Source organism: Hemicordylus capensis, chromosome 2 (genome assembly GCF_027244095.1).
Source record: "Hemicordylus capensis ecotype Gifberg chromosome 2, rHemCap1.1.pri, whole genome shotgun sequence".
Lineage (NCBI taxonomy): Eukaryota > Metazoa > Chordata > Lepidosauria > Squamata > Cordylidae > Hemicordylus > Hemicordylus capensis.
Window position 1 is genome coordinate 288,152,339 of NC_069658.1, and position 17,724 is coordinate 288,170,062.

Sequence of the window (17,724 nt, forward strand, 5' to 3'; positions counted from 1 at the left end):
AACCATTCATAGGTGGGGGAAGAGGCTACTGAATGTCTACTGGAATTTAGGTGATCAGCACTGTTAGGTTGACATAACTCCTGCCAGGTGTGTGGTGTTAACTCTGTAGGTGCACCCTAGCTTCTTGATGTGAGTTAGGGAGATACCTTCATGGACACCTGATCTCTCTCAAGATGTATGGCAGTGTAACTAATGAATTCTTAAACTTTGTATTGTATTGTAGTGTGAGTAACTGTTTTGGTATGCTTTTTCATTGTGGAGCATTTTCTTGCAATAAAGCCATCAAGTGGGATACTTCTGTAAAGTCTTCAAATAAGTTCCTTCCTAAGTCCAGTGTGACTGTAATGACTGTGTACAGAGAAGGGGAAGCATTGTTCCCCTTGTGTACTTACTCAGAGACCCAATTATTTTTGAAGAAGAAACAACCAGTTAACAGGAATTCATTCAAGAATGTTATTCCCTTTAAATAGTATGACCTTGATCTTGAGGTATGCACAGATGATGTTTCATGTGACCAATAATTAGGGATGTGCACAAACCAGAACAAGACTGGTTTGAAGGTTCAATATTGAACTGAACGAGCTGCCAGGAGAGGCAGTCTGTTCCACGTTCAAATTGGACCTAGCCCAGTCCATTGCGGTCAACCCGGTCCGACAGTCCCAGGGGCTATGCTTGTAAAGGGTGATCCAGTGAGGATTCCGTTTTACAAGCCAAGGGGAATCCTGCTTTTAAAAGGCTTCAAAGGGCAGCTGGGGGGGTTGCAATTGGGCACCATTAAAGGTAGGTGCTTACCAATCCTCCAGTGGTGGCAGTGGCAGTGCAGTTTCTATGCATCCACAGAGGCCAGAACTGCGCCACCAGCAGATCAGTTAGCACCTACTCTTAAAGGTGCCCTCTCATTTCTGCTGCCCCCCACCCCCACCCCAGCCATGTGTAGAAGCCTTTTAAAGGCAGGATTCCCTTTTACAATCATAGCCCCTTGGACTGGATCAAAATGGTTTGAGCCAGTTCGATAGACCAGACCAGACGGTTGGTTGGTTCAACCGAACTGGTGCGCAGACCAGCAGCTCAGTTTGGATTTGGCCCAAATTCTGTACTGTACTGATCATATGCTAGATAGTATGTGCGTGATTCCCAGTCTAGTATTGGGAACAATACATATAGCTTATGACAGTGTTTGAAGTGAACAAAACACCTAGATTTATTATTTTCTAAACCACTGGTAATTTCTTTTTAATAATTAGAATTATATCTATCATTATCCTCTTTGCTTAAATATTTGTCATTTTAGATCATTGACATTCATTCAGAAGATTAATCTCTTAAGCAAAAAGTTCCATCAGCTCCTGCAGATGAATTAGTCATTAGAGCATATTACCTGGTTGATTTCACAGCTGTCTCCAGATTGTTTGCCAATCACTGAATAAGCTTCTGCAGTTGAGAAAAATAACTGTCCATTATCTGGAGAGGAAATGATAATAAATGACCTGTAAAACACTGGCATTTTTCCGTATTGTGGCTAGGTGTCTTTTATGATGTAGGAGATGGCCTCCCATGTTCTTATAAACAGCTATAAAAAGAGTGATATTTGCAAGTACAGTAAACCTGTATATTTCAACCATAAACTCTGTATTGGTGCATCCTTTTTTCACAGGTATGTCAACAATAGCTACAGAAACTTTGCAATGGAAACTTTACCAAAATCTCTGAATCATTTAGCAATCTTTCTACCTGTAAAAGAAAGCATCAAGCATTAATTCCTGGGGAATGAAAATTAAAGCAATTTAGTTGGCTAAGCGTGGAATATTTCTGATGTGTATTATTTATTTTTTACATTTATATCCCGCTCTTTCTTCAAGGAGCTTAATAACAGCTGAAATCTGAAAGAACTGCTTGCATGCATCTAGTCATTTGATGTACTCATAATATCAAGTATGTCGCAGCATAACCTATTGTATGGCTGATTAAAAAGTGCCAGATAGGGAGGTCACATAGAAAAAGGGGGTGCTTGTTCCCTATATACAGTTGTTTCCTACATGGTGCTAATAAAAGTTTCTTGTAAGGACACAGCAAATAAGTGTACAACACAGCAGTGCCTTGTCTGCAGTGCATGCTTTAGTCTCACGTGCTCCACACCAGAACCTTAAAGATGTTTCCTCTTTTCCCCTCAAACCCTTTTCTAGATTTCCAAACAAGCATATCCCATTCCCCATTCAGCAGAGACGTGAGGGCAGTCCTGTAGCTAGCCTTCCTTGTTAATTTGGGCAGCCACTTTTCTAGGTGGGCTTTTTTCCTGTTCTTTTTTTTACACAGCACCAGTTGGATTCTTTCCCCTCTCACTGCTGGAGGAGGATGTGAGGAAGAAGAGAAAGCAGCCTTGCCTCTCACTCAACCTTGCAGAGAGAGCATGGCTTCATAAAATTTGTAGACTTTTCTGTGCAGAATCCCAGAAAAGGCCTCATGGTGCTGTACAGGGGGAAATCAGAAGTAATAGGATCAGTGGTACAACTCTGGGGTGCAAGAAATCCTGGCCTGAGTACAGCCTTGATAGCCAGCCACCTAACTGTAGTGTATTCAGCAGTGTTTCTGTTCCTCTAGGGTTATTTTTTCATCCTTTGCTTTCATTAAGTGCTCCCAGGGGAGGTGGGGAGGAGCAGGATTGATCCATGATGATTGTTAATAGTATGGGTACTTCAAAATAGTAAAGGGTAATTTAGGGTAGATATTTTTCCATATCACTTTTAGTTGCCTCTTTAAGCACTCGACCCCACTCTGTCTACTCCAGACCTGCTCAATTTAGGCCCCCAGCTGTTCTTGCACTACAACTCCCATAATCTTTAGCCATAGTAGCCAATAGCCAGGGATTATGGGATTGTAGGCCAACATCTGCAGGAGGGCCAAAGTTGAGCAGCCCTGGTTTATTCACTGTAATTCATATTTTGAAAGAAGCAAACTCTTACTCATTTCTTATTGCAGGCAAACAACATGCTTCTTTAGAAACTGAAAAGCAGAGCAGAGCAAAGTCCAAGGGATAGAATCTCAACCTAGCACATTATAGAAAGTTCTAATATTTAACTCTTATACAGTGCTCCAGCCTCATAAAACTATGTTGAATGCATCAGTCAGAAATTCATCAGGTGTCTCTCCAGCAAGTGGTTGGGGAATCTTCACGAAGCAGTGTAGCTACATGGAGCCTAATTTGTAAATCCAACATAATATACAAATGTGTACAAGGTATTTAGCAATAGCAATAGCACTTACATTTATATACCGCTCTATAGCCGGAGCTCTCTAAGCGGTTTACAATGATTTAGCATATTGCCCCCAACATTCTGGGTACTGCTTTCATGGCACAAAAGTTAAGCTGAGTACCATAACTTTCAGTTTACATGCATTTTAGAGAACAGTTGAAAGTTATGAGTGCCTTAATTTTCACCTTAAACCAAAGTTGTTAAATATATGTTAATGGATTTGTTTCTTTTTGTAATGGTCTAAATTGTGTGAGTGCTCAGCGTGAAAGTTAAGATTTTATCTATAATTTTACAGCAGTTTAGAATGCTAAAGCCATTTCACCCATTTTATCTTGTTAAACATGTGCAGGATTATGTTCTGTATCTTAACAAAGTTAATTCCACTCATTTAGTTAGAAAATGAAGATTACTGCCTTAGTGGAATTCATGAAACACAAAGAGACATTAGCCACATTAGCGAAATGGAAACTCCATGATCAGAGACAGTTCTTACCTCTCAATAGCAGATTCTAGGGACATACAAAGAAAGGAGTGTTCCAATACTCCTGCAACCCATTCTACTCTACTCAGAATTTTGCAAATGGCTGCTCAGCATATATTAAAACTGAAAAATGACACAGGGACTCAATGCTGAGAGGAGCATTTAACCAGCATTAGCACAGCAATTGTCACAACAGCCCTGCAATGTTTCTGTCACAGGCTGGGTGATATCTTGCACTGTGGTGGGAGGGGAGGCCAATTGCACGCCCGGACAGTCTGCCACTGCCCCAGGGTGAGCGGAGGCGCCAGAGGCCAGGACATGTCATCCTGGCTCCCGGATATGTCACAATGTGAGTGTGGGGTGCATCGTGGAGATCCCCACAGCACTCGCTCCCTTAACCCCATTTAAGCAATGGACTTCCAAAGTGGGTTTGTGCCCGGGAGTCAATCAGCTCCCACGGCCAGCTAAGCCCGAGCATAGCTGCCCTAGCTCAGTCCTGGCTGTTAGTAAGAACAGCCTCACTGCATTTAAAATGTGTTTCTGTTATTCCCCCTGTTTTTACAGGGAGCTTTCCATTACCCCACCCCCACCCCCACCACAACCACCACAGCAGGACTTGCTTTGGACTACACATGCAAAGAACTGCACATGCAAAAACAACTCTTGTCGACACAAAGAGGCTCCACAAACAGTTGTCTGCTCTAAATGAGGGTCAAGTTAGCTATACAGCTAAGTTTGCTATGGTTGTTGATTTGGTCAACACAGTTCACTTAGCACTAAAGAACATAGTAGCCTTCATTACTGAGAAAAAGATTGCTGCAGGGAGAGGCAATCAGCCCATTTGACATGCTGTGATGTGTGCCAGAACTTGATTATCCTATTATAACAGGGACTTCAAATGCTAATATCTTGAGGAACACTGTTTTTCCCTCCTCTTCAAAACAAAAACGCTTTCCACTATGGAATTTTTAGACACATTTTAATGAGCAAACATAATTAAAGCTAGGTATAGGAAGATGCATCATCTCATACTGCGCAGGAGGAGGCAATGGTAAACCCCTCCTGTTTTCTACCAAAGAAAACCACAGGGCTCTGTGGTTGCCAGGAGTCGAAATTGACTTGATGGCACACTTTACCTTACCTTTAGTTTATCCTTGGATGGTTGCCAAGGATAACTATCCAATCCTCCAGTGCAGTCAGAGGTCAATTTTTAAACTGCTGTATCTTGGTCATTTCTCAATGGATATCCATGAAATTTGGAGAAATAGTGGTGCATCTCATCTAGTTGCTCTGTGCCAAATATAAGACAGTTTGGATGATTGGCTTGGATTTTATGACAAACTGTTTATAATGGTGGGATGCAGTTTTTACACCTCATCTTTACAATGCAAACACTAATGTGCTTGTATAATAAGGGAACAGCCATTTTCCCTCTTAAGGTACAACAAGCAAGTGTTTCTGAGTGTATAATCTGTTTTGCAAACAAAGTGAAAATCAGGAAAACTTTTATGCATTCTATTTTTCATATACAAGTTTCATTGCTCAGCAGTAAGAGGAGAATTTTTATAGTTATATTTTCAACTTGAAACCATTCCTAATTATATACATATCGCATCACCTTCTAAAAACCAGATTCAGCTATACAAATCTCTGATACTGATGTGCCAATCAGCTTTTGAAGGCCTAGAATTTAAAAGAAAGGGCTTTACTTCTCATAAAAGGAGTTCCAGTTTATCTTCTAAACCAAATGCTTTCTTAGGCTCCATGGGTCTAAAATCTCCAGTTCACAGCAAAGATCAACACCTTCTGTATATTATAGATAATGTAATACATTGTAGATAAGATGACCTATGTCTATAGATATGCAGAAGTACCTTCTATCATCCTTATTTTTTCCAATGTAAAATTATCTCTCTTTATCACTGCTGATTAAAAAGTGATAAAAAAGCAGCACAGATGTCGCTCATTTGTGTTAGCCTATAACCAAATTAGCAGATTTACATCTTCAGTTCTTGTCTAATGTTGACAAAATTCATAGATATTAATCCAGCGCTTAATCATAGATTAATGACTGACATCAGTAAATGCTGAAGCATTTTGATATTACTAGAGCCTGTAAAAGCCAACCTGTGAAACAAGTCTACTTCAAAAGAAAAAAGTGGTTTTGAAGGTGCTTTGCATACTACAATATACTGTGACAAGCTTTTTGCCACATGTATTATGTTAACTATAATATATAGAAGCTGTATACTAGATGTATATTAGATGTGCCAGATTTCACCTAACCAGGATGAGGACAACACAGAAGAACTTTGCCCTGAGGCAGGTAATAGGTGCATGTTACCCTATTCAGTGAAAGTGGCTTAAAGAAGGAAGAAAATAGCCCGCCATGCCCCAGATCATCATGTGCATTGGCTACTTATCATTACATAACACTACTTACGTTAAACACTTCAAGCTCTGTGTCTGGACTCCTTGCTGAAGTCACAAACCATACCAATAGTTTCTATAAGAATAGAGCTCTGTATTGTGGGAGGGAGCATCCTGACAATACTGGTGACTAGAAAACCAGATGTTTTATGTATCAACTCAACTCTTAGACGTACAGCAGCTTTATATAACAGAAATTGCTCTGCCACCAATATATCCATAATCCTGTGTGCACTGCTTTCACAGATTATTCCCCAAGGACATGTACTTCCATGCATTTGCTGAATACATTATTCCTTTGGTTGAATTATTACACCTCTATCTCATCCTGAAAAACTATTTGGGAAAGATGTATAATTTAAACATCTATCATCTGAGATCTGTTGCTTTAAAAGTCTGGTCTAAAAAAAGGATACCCTCCGTTTCTATTGTAGCAAAGAATTTTGCTTTTTGTTAAACCAAAACCAGTATAGCCAGATATTGGTAAAATATTGCTGTCTTATGGTGATTTGTTTTTTTTTTAAAAAAAACTCTTGTATTCTACTCAGCATAAAATTCTCTAGAAATTTACCTTATGGATTCTGAATGTCATGTCCAGTCGGCTGTGGTGTGGTTTTTATGATATACCTCATTGGGTGGTTGCAAGAGTGAATGAAACTTAAATAATATTCTTGTAAGTCTAGAGATGGGAAATGCAGGTCATAAGGCGTGTTTTTTTAAATGCTAATTTTCTGAACCAAGTTCACTCAATAAAAAATGTTTTTATTGATTGTTCTAGGCAATAAACATTCTCCCCGCCCCCCACCACTAACCAAGTGCTTTTTCCAAATAACTTCTATAAGAATGAAGAAAAAGTCATAAGGTGATAATTAATTATAAAGCCCTAAGTGGCTTGGGCTCGGGGTATTTAAGAATCCTTTCTCTTTTAGTATCTCCACTGGTTATTGAGATCTTTTGGGGAGGTCTGCCAGTGGTTGCCACCAGCTCCTCTGATGGTGACTCAGGGTTGTGCTTTTTCTGTAGCCACCCCAAGACTATGGAATGAACACTGTAAGGGTATTCACATGTGCAGGCTAACTCAAGCTAGGGCAGCCCAGCCTAGGTTAGCCTTCACATGTACAGCACCAGGAGTGAGGTTGCTCCTGGAGCGTACCCCGCTCCAAGCCTCATTCTTAAACCCAGCGTTTAGCCAAGGTTAAGTGAACCAGGTTTGCTTAACCTTGGCCAGCAATTGTCTGAGTGATCGCTGCCGGGTTAAGAGGCTTCCCCCGGGCCAACCTCCATTTTCGGCAGCAAGCCAGGGGAAGGAGTGGCCACTGTGCTTATAGTATGGGGCACCTTGGGATGTGGGAGGGGTGAAGTCCTCCCACTCCCAGGTCCTGTCACTGCTGCTCATGGAGTGCGGGGTGGAGGGGAGGGCAGCCACTGCTTATCTGTCTTCTCCACAGTGAACCTAACAGTGGCCATGAGGTTTTGTGAAAGACCTCACTATATTGTAAGAGCTTAACCATCCCTGGCAGCATTTAGAAGAGCTCTCAAGATGCAGTTATTCACGAAGGCCTTTGCAGAGGCTCTTTTATCTCTGGACTTCGGGGTAAAGTCCAAGACCTCCGATTTTAAGATATACATTCATTAACAATATTTGCCTATAGCTTGTGCCACTAGAGCAGAGGTTCTTAGCCTCTTCATATCTGCAGACCCTCCAAATCCTCAAGTATTGGAGAGGAGAGCTGGTCTTGTGGTAGCAAGCATGACTTGTCTCCTTAGCTAAGCAGGGTCTGCCCTGTTTGCATATGAATGGGTGACTAGAAGTGTGAGCACTGTAAGATACTCCCTTCAGGGAATGGAGCCGCTCTGGGAAGAGCATCTAAGTTCCAAGTTCCCTCCCTGACTTCTCCAAGATAAGGCTGAGATGGATTCCTGCCTGCAACCTTGGAGAAGCCGCTGCCAGTCTGTGAAGACAATACTGAGCTAGATAGACCAATGGTCTGCCTCAGTATATGGCAGCTTCCTATGTTTCTATTATCCATGGATCCCACTCCATTTATATACTAGCCCACATCCAGACTAGCAAAATGCTGCTGCAGTGACAGTGCAATGATCCTATAGGAAAGGGCTAACCCACCCTCACTACTTTCTCTCTGAGGGTTTTGCAGCCTTCAGGGGCACCATTTTGGGAGAGGGAAGAAGAAGTTGATTAGCACTGTGTTAGTCTGGATGTCAGAGGTGCTTTTTATCTGCTTTGGCTGATACGCCAGCTGCATCCATTTCTTGAGATGAACGACCTCAAAATGATGGTACATATGCTGGTAATCTCTAAACTGAATTACTGCAATGCGCTCTATGTGGGGCTGCCTTTGTACATAGTCTGGAAACTGCAGTTGGTCCAGAATGCAGTGGCCAGGTGGTCTCTGGGTCATCTAGAAGAGACCATATTACTCCTGTGTTGAAAGAACTACACTGGCTGCCGATACGGTTCTGGGCAAAATACAAGGTGTTGGTTATTACCTATGAAACCCTAAACAGCTTAGGCCCTGGGTATTTAAGAACGTCTTCTTCGCCATGAGCCCTCACACCTATTAAGATCATCTGGAGAGGTTTGTCTGGGGTTGCTGCCAACTCATCTGGTGGCTACTCAGGAACAGGCCTTCTCCATTGCTGCCCTTGGACTTTGGAATGCGCTCCCTGTTAGAATAAGAGACTCCCCATCTCTGGCAACTTTTAAAAAGGCACTGAAGACACATTCATTCACCCAGACTTTTATTTAGATTCATGGTTTTAATTTTTAATGTTGGTTTTTAATGATTTTAATGTTTAAATGATTGTAATTATAAACTGCCCAAAGACATGAGTTTTGGACGGTATACAAATATGTTAAATAAATAAATATTGCCCAGTGAATTGGCATTAGAGTTGCCATAATCTGGCTTTCCATAAACGGGTGCCTAATTTGCATATTATATAAATTGGCTTGAAAATAATTTTTGAGCAGAGTAGTGACTGCACATTTTGCTCCATAACTCCACATCTACAAGGGCTTAGCTTAAAAAAAAAATTAAAGCTGAAATCCAGGTGAATCTGGGTGGGCTAAACTATCTGGGTGAGATGCTTAAAATCCAGGTGAAACCCAGCATTTCAGGGGGAATGGCAACTCTAATTGGCATGGATGTTGTTTTGTACATCTTGGAATGACGTTTCCCAAGTGGTGTTGCTTTGGGTGGTAAGACAAAAGCTTGCTGGTTAGTTCCCCTCTCTCCCAGTTTCTCTGTTAGATGTATGCAAGTGCAAACTAGCCTGAGACATACAGTATTTGTTCAATTCAAATGTAGCATGGGAGAATTGCTGGTATAAGAGAGGGGTTAGGTGCATGTCACATAAGAAACTCTTTCACTTGTTTTTCCATTGTTTGACATGATTTATCTTGTACTTTTTCTGTACTGCAAAGGCAGTAACATGGCCTCACGTGGAAAGCCTTGCAGGCATCCTACATAATTGCTTCAGATGCGTCTGTGCCCTTGTTAAGAGCGAAAGAAATATTTCAGCTTCTGTTCTCTCTGTGTTGTAATGGCTGGGTCATTTAGGAGAGATACATTAAAGCACCAGCATTTAAGGGTTTGAGAAAGAACATCCAAACACAATTGTAAGGCGACAGGGATGAAAATGAAAATGCTTTCTGGTCAGATGGAAATGCTTTCTGCTGTTCTGTTGATCACAGAAAGGACAAATATTTCACATACCAAGAAATAGTCTATCCTGAACTATTTGTGTATACTGAGGGGAAAAAAGAACAATTCCTTCCATTACAGTTCAACCAGTGCCAGATATTGGGGCTGTTCACACAAACAGCCCTACCCAGATAGGGCTGCTCGTGTGGAGCACTGGGATTGGGTCTGTTCCCAGCACTGCCCTGCTGCGTAGCCTGAGTTTTCTCCCTGACTTTTACAAAGGTAGAAGGGCCTGAGCACACCTTTCCACTTGAGTCCCCAGTCAGGGGATTGCTTGGGCGACTGGCAGATTGAGCAGCCACAGAGCCGGGCGGCTAGAGTGCCCAGCTAGAAATCCCCCCAGTGCACCATGCAGGGAGGAAAATGCAGAAAGGAGACTCTGCAAAAGGCTTCTGCCCCCAATCACAAACTACTTACAGTGCATCCAAGAAGGCGGCAGGGTGCCATTCGATTTAGCCAAGGAGGGGAGGTGTCCAAAATCCAGAAGCCCACCAGCAATCTCACATTGGTGTATAAAATGGGTGCCAAGTTGGATTGGAGAGGTTCAGGGGAGGAAATGGTGGAAGGAAGGACATAGCAAGGTTGGAGGGGGCCCTGGGACAAGGTTTGAAGGTGTGCCCCCCTCCCCCACCTGCTAGCCTGCCTTCACTGCCTGCCTTTGCCACTTGCCTGCCTGAGTGGCTGCACTCCAGTAAAGCCAACACAACTGCAGAACTGCCCCGATGACAGTGAAAACAGGCCTGCTCAAAGGGGCTGCCTATTCCCACTAGGATCAGGGGAGCTCTACCTCACTCGCACTAGCTCAGTGACATCGGAGAGCAGCCAGCGTGTGTTGGGGGAAAGTGCAGTGCAGGGGGACCCCAGACACTCATGGCCCCTGGGCATTCAACCCTCTCCCCACTCAATAGTGGCTACACCTCTGAGTGGAAGGAAGGAGAGCCAAAGGAGGGAATCCTAAGGGCAAGGCCGGCACTGGGGAACAGGAGTGGGGAAGAGAGCAGGAAAAAGGAGGTGAGGGGAAGTGTGAAGGGCCTGAGCACTGCCACCTGCATTTTTTGCAAGTACTTAAGAAACCTGCAGGTGACAGGTGCCATCTTAGAAGAGAACTGTCCCATCTCTCAGTCAGGAAAGAATGTGTCTTCTAAGCTTGTGTAGCATAAACTCTCCTAATTGAAAATCAAAGCATGTGGTTTTCTGCCCAATGCCATTTGATTATAAACAAATGTGTTCAGATTTCATCACTGAGTTAATAGCTTAAAATTCCTATGATTAATATAGAAAGAATTCTTTAGCATTGTAATATGGAGTATTAGGCCATCTCTGGGTAAAATCCACCAAGCAATACTTCTGAGGAAATTCCATTGACTATAGTGGGAGCTCCACACCAGTTCCTCTTGCAGTACCTTCTTGCTAAATTGCACTCACTGAAATAGCTTACAAAACCCATCAGTTGGAATATATGTGCTTCCCACAGTAAGCTGAACAATGCTTAATTAATTTGAACTTCTCACCTTCAAAGAACATTTTCCATCATGCCACTTGATGGGGTTGATCAAAAGATGTTCTCTTTCAACCCAATTAGCAGTCCAATAACCTCAAATGGCCTTTACCCCTGGTTTAACTAGAGTCCCCTACAAAGGAAACTTCTGAGGCAACACAAATGAGTGCAAGTCATTCCTGCTTGCCGACCTCCCATTAACAAATTTAAAAGTGCTAAAATAATTACTTATGCTCACATCTGCTACATCTGCTGCATCAGCTTCAATTCATATATATGGCTGAGAAAAGCACCTTCTGCAAAAATTGAGTGCTTAGATCAGTGACCACAAAGTCCTTTCCTCAATGAGTCACAGTTCAAAGAGAAATATTAAGGTTCTAATTTTTTAAAAAAACAAAACACGTGCACACACAATTGTTTTAAGCAGGTATTTGACAGTTCTATTACAAATCCTTTGGATTATCTTGGATTTTTATTTCATTTTTTATTCTATTCAATTCAAATTTTATTTATGGTCTTAGACCAAAACAGAAAACATATACCATGTTTTTATATCTTAATTCATCTCATTGCGTGAAAGAGAATTTCATGGATATTAATGGAGTCTTCTGTTTAACGTGTACTTAGATCTGCAAATTATGGTGCTGTACAGTGCACAATATATGGTAGTTGTGCACCCTTCATGGCTGTGCACCACTCACTGGATATCAGTGCGGGATTTCATAAAGCAATCCTGGTTTCACACTGGCTGTATTTGCACATAACACCAAACTGAAGTTGAATGGTTGGAATTCATGTATATCCAAATGCGTAAAGCCATGGATTTGCGGCAAAAGTGACCTGCGGTTTCCCTCACCAAACTCCAATTTGAACCTTTGGTTTGTTTAGAGTTTTGCTGTTCCAATCTGAGGTTTGAAGGTGGCAGCATTATGTCCAAATGTTGACACCAGGTTTTGTGCTGTTTCTGGAACTGAAATCATAGAGAGGGTGGCCCAAACCCACCCATGCCTGCCATGGATGTCGCTGGGCATCTCTCCGAGCACTTGCCCCACCCCCTGTCTCCATGCTCTTCAAGCCATTGCCCAGCAACAGGGATGTTGCATTGTCCCATCCCAAGCTTCTAAGCCTGCCAAAGGGAAAAATCGCATTGGAGGACTGCTTTCCACTGCATCTCTTGTTCCCCACTCTGGCATCAGAAGAGAAAGGGGACAAGATAGCAAGACAAGCACTATGTGTTTTGGTATCCAAAATGAATTGATAAAGAAGTACTGTATATTCACAAGCACATGCAATCGCAGTGGCACCATAAACTGGACAACCTGATTAGATCACTGCAAAGATAACATATGGCAGGGCACCAATACCTGGGGTTGTCTTTAAAAGGCAGCCCTACCCAGGAATGCTTGAATGGCTCTGCTCTATTTTTTGCATAATAAAATGGGGAATGCCCCTTGAGTAAAAGCATGCAGTCTCTGGCATTACTCATGAGAAGAACCATCCAGCAGGAGCTGTATTGCCTTTAGTTACCAGAAAGATTCCTCCTGTGTGATGATAATGGGACTGGAGTGGACTGCTCTCTCATGAGAGTGAATGGCCATGGAGAGACCCATGCACTACTCATGAGAAGAACCATCCTGGGGTACAAAGAAGTGGGGATGAATAATGTGCAATGATGCCCCTTCTCCCAAAGACCTCTCTCTCATGAGAGTGAAAGGCCATGGAGACACACATGTGGGCCGGATGGGAGTTGCTGCCCAACCTAGTGGCTTGACCCAAGCAAGCCGTGGGGACGGGTACCCTGGCGACACCTTTCCCTGTCGCAGTCTATTTTCCCTTTTAGATCATCCATTGTCATATAACCTTGTTTGTTTTTGCCCAATATGGCCACCCTGTGATCACTGATAATTGGGGACCCCCTCCCCACAATTCCCTACAGTAGCCAATCTGCATACACCACAACACCAGTCCAAACTCAGGAAATTTGAATGAGAGTAAAGATCTATCCCCGGTCCCAGTGTCTCCTTAGTCTGTGCACCCAGACCACCCAGACACATGGAGTGGCCATTACGCCTTGAGAGTATGAAAGGGTTGTCTGGAGAAAAGGGAGCCATGATGTACAGGTTCTATTATGTGCCAGAGAGGAGGGGGTCATGGTGTTCAAGTTCTATTATTTGCCAGAGAGAACGGGACCCCACGCAGGTGGGGCCTCCTTGATTTGGATGGCCTAATGAGAGCACAGTTCAACCGAGGCCCAAAAGCCACCGAGCCTCTGGTCCTCCCCAGTGTACTGGCTGTCTCATAAGAGGGCTAATCCCCAGGCAGCAAGTTGACATGGGGGCAGGAGTGTGATTGGGTGTTCCTGGACTGCTTTGCTGGGGTCTGCCATCACAAAAGCATCCTTGGTCACAGTGGACCGGACCCCAGGATCCTTTGCCCTCCCTCATATATATATTTCCTCCTAGGAAGTCATCATGATCCCTTCCTGGATCAACAGAAAGAGTGCCCCTCTACACACACACACACACACACACACACACACACACACACACACACACTGCCAGTAACTGTGCTTATGCAAGACTGTTTTGCTGCAGGGCTCTTACAAGGGTGGAAAGGGTAGGAACATAGGAAACTGCCATATATTGAGTCAGACCATTGGTCTATCTAGCTCAGTATTGTCTTCACAGACTGGCAGCGGCTTCTCCAAAGTTGCAGGCAGGAATCTCTCTCAGCCCTATCTTGGAGAAGCCAGGGAGGGAACTTGAAACCTTCTGCTCTTCCCAGAGCGGCTTCATCCCCTGAAGGGAATATCTTGCAGTGCTCACACATCAAGTCTCCCATTCAGATGCAACCAGGGCAGACCCTGCTTAGCTATAGGGACAAGTCATGCTTGCTACCACAAGACCAGCTCTCTTCAGATATTTTCTGCAACTGCTGTCAGAAGACGGGCTTAAATGCCATTTAAAGGGATTTTAATGCCCTTTCTATGCTGTGGGCGGTCCATTCTGAAAAGGCACGATCACACTCGACATGCCCGCTTGAAGATCATGGCCAATGGCTGCCCCCCTGCAGACATTCTGACACCTTGCCCACAGTCTGGCAATGTGAGTGCTACAGAACTTGCTGGAACACAGACTCAGCAGACCAAGAAGAGGGAGTGGCTCCCCTGCCCTGAAACCAGAGGTTGCCAGGCTATGGTTGGATGAACGGCTGTGATACGATTCACAGTTACAAAAATTAACCTCAGGTTCATTTAACCACAGTTTGCCATTACATGTGAATGCAGCCATTGTGTAATGTAGCATTGCCCTCAAGTAAAGACATGGAGAACTCACGTATATGGTACATGTAGTATTAATGAATGTTGGCCTCTTGAGTATTCTCTTGTCAGCTTTTATTACAGCTGGCAGTGATTTCTCAGCTGTTCAAACTAAATTATTAATGTATGTTATGCTACCCCCCACACACACACCTTTTAGTCTAACCTGCAATCCTCATTGTCATTTCAGATTCACTATTTTGGAAGATGGAACCCTGAAAATTACCAATGTTACTAAAGCAGATGGTGGAAGTTATACATGCACAGCAACAAACCATTTTGGGGCAGCCAGCAGCACAGGAAACCTTGTCGTGAAAGGTAATGACCTTCCTTCCCACACAGTAAAGATACCTCAGTCAGCTCTAATGGGACAGTCACAGATATCTTGTGTTTTTAGATCCTGGGAAGTTTGAAGTATGAAGTACATAGGAAGCTGCCTTCTACTCATTCAGACCATTGGTCCATCTAGCTCTGTATTGTCTACACAGACTGACAGTAGCTTCTCTGAGGTTGCAGGCAGAAGTCTCTCTCAGCCCTGACTTGGAGGTGCCAGAGCGAGAACTTGGTACCTTTTTCATTCAAGCATGAAAGTGCTCTTCCCAGATTGGTCCTATCCCCTAAGGGCAGGCTTCCCCAACCTGAGGCTCTCCAGACGTTGCTGAACTACAACTCCCAGCATCCCTAGCCACAATTTATTGTGGTTGGGTATGCTGGGAGTTGTGGTTCAGCAACATCTGGAGGGCCGCAGGTTGGGGAAGCCTGCCTACAGGGAACACCTTACAGTAATCACACATGTAGTCTCTCATTCAAATGCAACTAGGGTGGACCCTGCTTAGCAAAGGAGACATAAAAATAGGACACAAAACATCAGCAGTATTTTAAGAACAGCACGTAAAACTGTTTGGAGCAGCTAACAGAATTTTAAGATGCATCCATAAGCATTCTAAGAATCATGGGAGAACAGGTCTTTGCTCAACAGCAAATTAAGAGATTGGCATGAGGCTAGCTTCCCTGGAGAGAGAACCCCACAATCAGGGGTTCTACTTTGAGAACTTTGAAAGTAGCGATTGAAAGTAGCGATTGCTGAAAGAAGTGAACAGTTGAGGCCATGATCTTGAATATCATGGAACCTATTTCCAATAAATATGCTAGAGGAGCAGCAAAAGGCAGCAGATACTTCATTTTTTATATGCTTCCCTGTAGCTAAATCCTTGCACTCATGCTTGTTTTTAAGCATAATTGTTCCACCAAAATCAGTATATCCAAGAGAGAAGTTCCTTCCTAAGCCTACATAAATAATTGCTGAAAAGAATAATTAGCTAGATTTCTCAGATTCAAAACCACTGAATTCAGGGATGTTCACAAATGACTTCAAGGCTTGCACAAACTCAAGATTAGGCTATAACATTGAGTGTGGTGCTGCAAATTCAACGTATTCCTCCTGCAAACAACCAAAGACAAAATGTGTATTTTGAAGTATGAGCCCCACAGTTCAAATGTACCTTTTGCATTCAATATTTTAAATTTAAATTTGGTTTTTGATACATCTAATGCATATATGTTTACTCTAGTGATGACCCTTTTAGAGTCCAGTCATGGTTTTCTTTTATCTCTGTGGTACAAGATTGCACCTCATCTCCCGAGTGTAAATGGTTACTCCCCTGGTGAAGTGGTAGCTCATTAGTGTGCTGTGCTGGGGAAGTGGGGGATGGAGGAGCTCAGAAGGCTGTGTCATAGCGGAACTCCTGTTTCTGCTGGGCCTGACTGTGGCCAGGCACCATCTTGGCTGGCATCACACAAATCCTTGTTACAGACCAGGCCTGACTTATACACTAAATATGCTCATTGGCTAGTATACAAAATAAGTCTGGCTCATAAATAATGTCACCAACATGACCAAGTTCTTTTATATTAGTGACCACGTATGATCTGGATGCAAGGAAGAAAGGAGATCAAACCAGTCCTCAAGATTCAATGGGCTTTATTGAGTACAAAAAGAATAACAACTTAATCTAGCAAAGCAGAAAGCAGAGCACTCTATCAATATTGCTAACAGTATTTAAACAGAACATCCTAACCAGTACCAATATTCACCCGTGTGCCTAACTAACATATGTGTGTGCATTTAAATCTTCCTAGAGACTAATACAATTCAGATACAGGCAGAAAAGAGGTGGGGGGTAAGGCTGAGGGCTGGCATGGTTTTTGAGGAGATTAGTAGAGGAAAAGAAGGGGGGAGGGAGAAGGGAGCAGGGAAAGGATGGAGGGGATTCCAAGGCTTGTAAAGGAGCAGCATATTTACCCAGGACCAGAGGCTTGAAAGCAGAGAATCACTTCTGCTGAAGGGGTGAGGCGCTTGGCGGAGACAGGAGTTGTTGCAGTGCTCAGATCACGGCTGATAGCTGGAGCATCATGGCTGGGGAGTCTTGATTTTCTCACTGCGCAGTAGAAGTCACAGACTTCTGGCAGAGTTCCTGCTTTGCCCCGCGGCTTAGCAGCAAAACCCTGGGATTCTCGTGAGCAGCTTTTGCTGTAGCAAAAGATTGCTGAACTCTCTGTCTAAAAGCCTCATTCTTTATAGTGTTTTTCTCTTTGATCCTTGAATAGAATCTATTCAAAATCTCCTCTTTTCCTGGGTGTCCAAAAAGGTGACAATTCGCTGCTACCTTCTGGACAATGTCTTAATTATTCAGGATATTGGCCAGTCCAGAGAGATCTCTGAATCTCATCTTCTGTAAACTCTGTGCTGAGAAGGGAGGGGCGGGGAAATCTGCATCTAAGATGCTGCAAATTGCATTTCCCCCCAATAGGTGTTAAAATTCAGAGTTAGTAAGGGAATTGATCCTATTTGGTGTGAGACAGTCATTCCATTATTTCTTGTATATCTCTCATCTAGTGTGTAATTATATTTAAAGTAACATATATGTGCGTGAGACATTCAATACATTTGTAGCATCAGTGAGGTGTGATTAAAATCTACAGACAGATCTCTGTATGCATTTGGCTATGTTGAACTTCCA

General features: G+C 43.1%; 1 protein-coding gene across 11 annotated transcripts in view; it reads left to right on the forward strand.

Moving 5' to 3' along the window:
- LOC128343611 (contactin-4) overlaps positions 1-17,724 on the forward strand; it is a 920,791-nt gene that overhangs the window by 777,653 nt on the left and 125,414 nt on the right. For all 11 annotated transcript variants that reach the window (XM_053292988.1, XM_053292986.1, XM_053292991.1 and 8 more), the window contains one exon: positions 14,895-15,022. In XM_053292988.1, coding sequence (XP_053148963.1) covers positions 14,895-15,022 — 128 coding nt within the window. The remainder of the gene's footprint in view (positions 1-14,894; positions 15,023-17,724) is intronic.